The following is a 6,949-nucleotide window of genomic DNA, read 5'->3' on the forward strand; positions in this document are numbered from 1 at the left end:
GAAGGAAGTGGGCAGAAGGCTTAGTATTTGTCCCCCATTGTTCTGCCTTCTCCTCCCCAAACACCTTTGCAGAACTGCAAATCAACACAATCACTTGGCATATGCTGGGTCCACACATGGGTACTTGTGAAAACTTCTATGATAAATTTCCCTAAGCTCCAGCAAAGAATTCGACTCTTCATATGGACAGAAGCAGGCAGAATATGTGGAAACAAAAAAGCAATTAGCACCACTCTGAAGTTGTCTGTCAGGTCTGGGCTCTGTGCACACTGAGGAGGGGGTCCCCTAAGTGATCCTGGGACTCCATGGCACCCCAGAGATGGTAGTAACAATCAGAGACTACGTTTGGCTGCAAATAACAGATGTCTGTGGAGAAATTGGCTTAAACAAACTAAAGGTATTTTTCTCATACCGTGAAGTCTAGAGGGAGGCAGATGGGGGCTGGTACAGTGACTCCACAATGTCATGTGGCTTCATTTTCAAAATGGCACCAATGTCCCCAGGCACTGTCATCAAGTTCTGGGGAAGAAGGGAGAGGATGCTAAAGGCTGAAGGGACCAGTCAACAAATCAGTTCCGTTTCAAGAGCTCCCCTGGAAGCCTCCTCACCTGTGGCTCCACTTACGGCCAGGACTGTGCCACATGACCACCTCCTAGCTGGGAAATGTAGTTTTCAGTATCTGAGTACGAGCAGAGAAGACAAGTCAACAGAAATTTCTGCCACTAGGATCTAATAGTTGATTCAGTTTGGCATCCATAGGTGAGCAAATGTAGTCCAGATTGTTTCTGAGGACATCTGAAGTCACAGACCAGCAGAGGCATACCCTGTGGCTGACCTTGGTCTCCAGGCTCCCAAGACAGATCACATGAAAGTAAGGCCAGTCTCAGTGCATGTGGTTTATTGAGCTTTGGATGTCATTCATAGTGCTAGGTTAAGCCATGGGGAAGATGGCTATACAACCAGTGCAATGCAGGGGACTGGACTCTCACTCCAGGTGGTGCCCACCAAGCAGCATATCATGGATGGAAAGAACTTTGCCAACATAAGTCATGGGGCATAGGTGGCTATCATGATGGGGGGGGTGCCTCACTAGGACAGTGCCATGAAAGGCTGCAGTGTTAAAAGTTTTGCCTAAACGTCTGTTCAGATGTACTCCTTAGGGCACGTTATGTTTGAAGAAGCTAATGAAATCTCTTAGAATTCTGGGAATCTGGATCACCTCTAGGTGATCTGGAGTCCCAGTGAGGCCTCAGCAACACAGGTGACCCCCCCCCATCCCTATCTTGTGGGAGAACCCAACTGTTCCAAGGTCAGTGGAGAAAGGACCTATAACCAAGAAACCCACAAAAAGGGAAACCAGGGGCTTTGCATCAGACCCTCAACCCACATCCCTCACTCTAGGGGACAGGCACACAGGGTGTGCAGACCTAAAAAGGGCAGTGGGCTGAGAGCACTGGTGCTAGCTTGGGAGGCACACCAGTCCAACTTCAGTGGGGCAGTAGGTGCAGATGTGGCCCTGTACCCCAGGCAGGATGGGACAGTGATGTTGTCCAAGGTCTGCTGTCCTAGTCAGAGCAGGGGCTGGAGAGCCAGGACAGGGAGCATGGGGAGCAGGGAGCTCCCAACCAGGAGCCCATCTGTGGAGGACACCTTTGGGGTGCAAGGACAATGTGGACTTGAGGCAGAAGCTGGGTTCTGCTCTCTGCCTCCACCACCCCCATCCCAGGCCATTCATGCCTCCATTTAGGCCCACCAGCTCACCATCCCCTCCCTTACACCTACTTGCAGGAGGCTATTCTCGGGGTCCTGGTGGACATCTAGCTGGTCCTGCAGGATTACTGGCCACCCACCATCAAAGGCCTGTATGGCACCATCTATGGAAGGAAGGGACCCAAGGTGGGCTTGGCTGGGAAACCCTAGCACAAGGCTCAGTTCCTCTGGGACAGAGACCTCTGGCATCCTGCAGTGGGATGGGTGGATAGGACGTCTGCAGGGACTGGCTTCTGGAATGGAAGGTGCATGACAAGGAATAACAAAATAGAGACACCTGTGCTAATAGTGCCTTGCAAACTGTCGTCCTCACAAGGGTGACAATTATCAGCCCCCATATTATAGATGGGCACAAGAGGACAGGGGAGATAACTAACTAACTCTAGGCTGGTAAGTGGCAGAATCGGACTTCACACTCAGGCCACCCAGTTATTCAGACCCAAAAGGCAAGATCATCAGTGGAGGCGTTGGCATTCCCGGAGTAGGGGGGAACCACCTCAGAAGTGGCAGAAGCAGGAATTTCTCTTCGTTCCATTACAGGAGCTCTGAAACTTGTTTTGACTGCCTCCTCCCTCCGGCCTGAAGGGTCACCAGCCTAGTCATCACTAAAATTCTACCTTCGTCTGTGACCTTGTCTTCGAGACAACTGGGTAAGGGTTTATTCAGGGGCGAGTCAGCAGCATAGGGGTGTGCAGCTGCGTGGCTGCTGCAAACGGCCTCCGTTTCCTCACCTCTAAACTTGGGAAGGGGCAAGTCTGCGCCGCCCCGCCCAGGGCCCCTCACCCAAGCAGCGGTTCCTGGTGAAGAGCCCCCGGAAGGCTTCGCACTCCTCACGCCGGTTTCCGCTGGCTCCGCAGTCGCACCAGGGCGCCACGCGCGCACTCGCGTTGTCCACGTAGTTGGGGGTGATGGCGGTGCCTGCGGGGACCCCGAAGACGGGGTAATCGGCCCACTCAGGCGCAGGCATCCCCGGGAGAGCCCCGCCCGCGCCCGGGTCCCCGCAGTGCGTACCTACGAGGCCCGCGAAGGCGCGCAGGCAGCGGGGGGCTTGGTCCTGCAGGCAGCGGTCGGGGGCGCTGGGGGCGGGAGCACAGGAGGCCTGGAAGGCCAGGAGGCGGGGCCTGCGCGGCGCGGCGGGAGGGCCGTGAGCGGGAGGCCCCGCCCTGCCCCGCCCAGTCTCCGCCCGGCTGCTCCCCACACCCCTCTCACACCTGCAGACCTGCCCCGCTCCCTCCCACACCCTGCCGGCACCCCGGAAACCAGACCCGCCCGGCCGCCGTCTTATTCCACCTAGTGCCCGCACCTGCAGACCCGGCTGTGCTCGCAGGCGTCTAAGGGTGCGAGGCAGGAGGGCGGCACCGGGCCGGGCCCCGAGAAGGCGCAGGCGGGCACGAAGGTCTGGCGCCTGCGCTCGGCGCACGCGGCGTTGACGCACGAGCAGAAGAGCAGCGCGTGGGTGAGAGCTGGTGGCCCGCGGGCGAAGAAGCGGCGCAGGGCGCGGCGGCAGCGGGCCTGGGGGCAGCCCCCAGCCGCGGCCCGACCCAGGCACTGCGCCACGTACTCGGTGCGCAGCCGCTGGCACCGCGCATCAGCCGTGCACGCCTCGGCCGCATCCAAGCATCGGTTCCGTCCGGCCGAACTCGGCGACCCTAGTGGAAGAGCGGGCAGCTGCTGTTCTCGCTGAGCCCTTATCAGTGCACTTCAGCTCCGCCCTCTGGCCACGCCTTCTGAAGATGCAGGGCGCTAGGAGCCCAAAGGGGCAGAGTGTGGTTCGGAGGCGTGACCGCCTGGCACTGACTGGCCTTCTGCCGCGGGGATGGGCGGCGGTGGGCTCTGGGGAGTCCTGCAACACGTCAGGGATGGATGGGACGCACCAAGGCCTGGCTTCCCCCAGGCGCTGAGGCCCAGGTACCACTCCTTCCCCAGAATGGCCACACCCGTTCAAAGGGGTGTCCACCTGACACTGGAAACAGAGCAAGACTTCTGGACACTTGGCTAAAGGACATTTATCAGAAATGGCGTTGAAGGCAGTGGCTGCTCCTCTGACACTCTGGGACACCTGAGCTTTCTCCCTTTTCTCTACTCCTCCCTTCCCCACGGAGAGCCTTCGAGTGAGTCTGTAGGTGTCTGATGCTCCCTGCTTCCAGACCTTCTCATGCGCCTCCTTCTGTGCCTTATCGCGGGTGTCTCCCCGCCTCAATTCCCTTCTGATGCTCCCTTCTCGCCCATCTAACTAACCCCTGCTGGCCCGTGAGGGCTCTGGCTTCCCGCAATCCCTCCACTCCCCACCAGCCAGGCAAAAGAGGGATTCCCTGAAAGGGCTCTGGTCCCTGGAAGGCCCACTTAGGCCTGGCTGCCAGAGTGTGGATTCCAGAGAAGCCCCTCTTATCAGACCACAGAGCTGTCCTGAGCCTCAAGGCCATGACAAGTGGCACTCTGCTGGCCACCAAGCCAGGGTCTCGGAAGTCGGGACTTGGCAGCCCTTTCCCAGGACCCAGGTCACCAAAAGAACGGGCTACCCATGCCCCACGGGGCTCTCAGCCCCTGGGAGCCACTTCAGTCCAGGTAAAAATTTTCCAGCCTGGCCCCACATCCATCTCGCTGGGTTTGTGGAGGGAGGGAGGTGGCCCCGGCCTCAGGTCTGGGAGCCGGGCCCCTATCTGGCACTGGCCTCCTCTTTCAGGATCCATGGATTGGATGGTGGGAGCCATGGTGATTCTTGCTGTGATTCCAGCACGTCTGCTCCACAGGTAGAAAGAACAGATCCCGAGGGCTTAGAATTAGTAAGTAAGTGGAGAGGGTAGACATGAGAGGGGGAGCCCTTCCTTCCTGTTTCCTTCCCTCCCCTTCCCTCCCCTTCTCTCATCTCCAGGATGCCAGGAGCAGCAGGCAAACTTTGCCCTCCTCTCCCAGCCAAGCCCCCTCACATCCCCAGGCCTCAGCCACACACAACAGCACTTAGTGTCACCTAAGGTCTTGGTCTCCCTCTGCCAGTAAGTAGTACCCTTGCCTCATCGTTACCCTCAAAAAGCACATCTCAGCCCCAATATCTCATCTGCCTTAAACCTTTGCCAGATTCCATTCTCCCCACCTCCCTCCACCTGGTAGTGACCCCTCCCTCCACAATACCCCAGCTGGGGAAGGGAAGCCAAGCAGGTGGAACAGCAGATGCGTGGCACAGAGACCCTGAAGATGCAGGGCAAGGAACGAGTGTGAAGCTCCAAGACTGCAGATGGAAGGGAGGGGTTGGGGAAAGGAAAGAGAGGTGGGAGAGGGGACCCAATAGGAAAAAGCAAGTGTCTGGGGCAGGAGTACAAAGACGGGACTTGGGGGGACTGCGGGTTGTGCTCCGCAGAGCCCAAAGGCAAGTGTTGCGCTGCGGCCACCAGGTGTCCGCATGCACACCCCTTGCACAGGTCTCTTGTTGGTGCCCCTTCCTGCGGTTCTTTTCCCAGAATCGCCCTCTTGCCCCCTCACTCTGTCCCTGAAGATCGGTCAGAGAGTCCAGGAGTTCAGGGGTCTGCGGAAGGAGGTGGCCACTTACCCAGAAGCAGCAGCAGCATCGCGGGTGCCAGGCAGAGGACCATGGCGGGCGGCGAACAGAGAGGACGGCTGGAAGCAGAGTCCCGGTGGAACAGGTGCCCCCTTCCCAGCCCTGCCTGAACCCAGCTTGGTGGGAACCCAAGTGTCTGTGCCAGTGGGAATACTGCTGTGGGGAGGAGCCTTTGTGATGGGAATGACTCCCCGCCCCAGGCTGTGCCTTCGCGTAGGTCCGGGAGCCACTGAATAGAGCACCTGGATGTGCGCCTAAGTGGACCCTCCCCCCACCTCCCAGCAACACCCACACAACACGCTAAGGGGACCTGGTCTCTCTCATGCCAAACTATTGTTTTTAATGTTTATTTATTTCTGAGAGACAGAGCTACGGGGGTGGGGTGGGGGGTTGGGGGGGGGGATGGGACAGAGGATCCAAAGCAGGCTCTGCACTGACAGCAGAGAGCCCAGTGTGGGGCTCAAACTCAGGAACTGCAAGATTGTGACCTGAACCAGTCGGATGCCTAACCAACTGAGCCACCCAGGAGCCCGTAGTTTTAATTTTTTTTAAGTTTATTTATTTTTGAGAGAAGGAGAGAGCACGGACACGCGCCCGAGTGAGGGAGGGGCAGGGAGAGAGGGGACAGAGGAACCGAAGCAGGCTCTCCTCTGATAGCAGGGGCTTGAACTCACAAACCGGACTGTGAGATCAGGACCTGAGCCTAAATCCCATGCTTAACTACTGAGCCACCCAGGCTCCCCTAACTCACTTTAGACTTGAAGAAAAGTTGCTAACAAAAATGTTAGTGTTCCCTTATCTATACCCTTATCAGGATTGCTTTGGCTATTTGGGGTCTTTTGTGGTTCTGTACAAATTTTCAGATCATCTTTTCTATTTCTGTGAGAAATACCATTGGAATTTTGATAGGGATTGCACTAATCCATAAATGGCTTTGGGTGGACACTTTAATAATTTCTCTGATTGATGAACACAGAATATCTTTCCATTTATTTGTGTCTTCTTCAACTTCCATCATGAAAGTCTTGTCGTTTTCATTGTGCAGTCCTCTTACCTCCTTGGTTAAATATATTCCGTAGTATTTTTTTTTTTTTAGGTGCAATTGAAAATGGGACTGTTTTATTTCTCTTAAGGATAATTTGTCAGTGAATAGAAACACACCTGATCCTTGTATGTTGATTTTGAATGTGGTAATACTGAATTCATTCATTAGTCCTAACAGTTTTTGGGTGGAATCTTTAGGATTTTCTATGTATAAAATTATGTTGGAGAGCCTGAATAGCTCAGTTGATGAAGCCTCTGACTCTTGATTTCGGCTCAGGTCATGATCTCACAGTGGTGGGATGGAGCCCTGAGTTAGGCTCTGTGCTGACAGCATGGAGTTGGCTTGGGATTCTCTCTCTCTCTCTCTCTCTCTCTCTCTCTCTCTCTCTCTCTCCCCGCCCCTCTCCTGCTCTCAAAATAAATAAACTTTTAAAAATAAATAAAATAAAATCATGTTATCTGCAAACAAGGATAATTTTCTCCCTGTCTGATTTGGAGGCCTTTTATTCCTTTTTTTCTAAGTGCTCCGACTAGCATTTCCAGCACTATGCTTAATGAGAGTGGTTGGTGTTAAGTATCCTT

The 6,949-nt window shown here is 55.4% G+C and overlaps 1 protein-coding gene across 1 annotated transcript; it reads right to left on the minus strand.

Annotated features, from left to right (window-relative positions):
* Positions 1-319: 319 nt before the first annotated feature.
* GFRA4 (GDNF family receptor alpha 4) lies at positions 320-5,546 on the minus strand. Its single transcript, XM_027069658.2, has 6 exons — positions 5,315-5,546; positions 3,074-3,419; positions 2,782-2,891; positions 2,554-2,688; positions 1,783-1,874; positions 320-1,650 (listed from the first exon to the last, which is right to left on the minus strand). The coding sequence occupies exons 1-6, from the start codon at positions 5,355-5,357 to the stop codon at positions 1,570-1,572; spliced, it is 807 nt and encodes a 268-aa protein (XP_026925459.1). The 5' UTR covers positions 5,358-5,546; the 3' UTR covers positions 320-1,569.
* Positions 5,547-6,949: the final 1,403 nt, after the last annotated feature.

This window comes from Acinonyx jubatus, chromosome A3, assembly GCF_027475565.1.
Source record: "Acinonyx jubatus isolate Ajub_Pintada_27869175 chromosome A3, VMU_Ajub_asm_v1.0, whole genome shotgun sequence".
Classification (NCBI taxonomy): domain Eukaryota; kingdom Metazoa; phylum Chordata; class Mammalia; order Carnivora; family Felidae; genus Acinonyx; species Acinonyx jubatus.

Excerpts from the sequence above, each read along its gene's own strand:
- GFRA4 (XM_027069658.2), bottom strand. The coding sequence starts at position 5,357 with ATGGTCCTCTGCCTGGCACCCGCGATGCTGCTGCTGCTTCTGG. Across the intron at positions 2,892-3,073 it reads GAGCACAGCCGGGTCTGCAG|GCCCCGCCTCCTGGCCTTCC; the intron begins GTGCGGGCACTA and ends CGCGCCGCGCAG. Across the intron at positions 2,689-2,781 it reads CGCCTTCGCGGGCCTCGTAG|GCACCGCCATCACCCCCAAC; the intron begins GTACGCACTGCG and ends GGGTCCCCGCAG.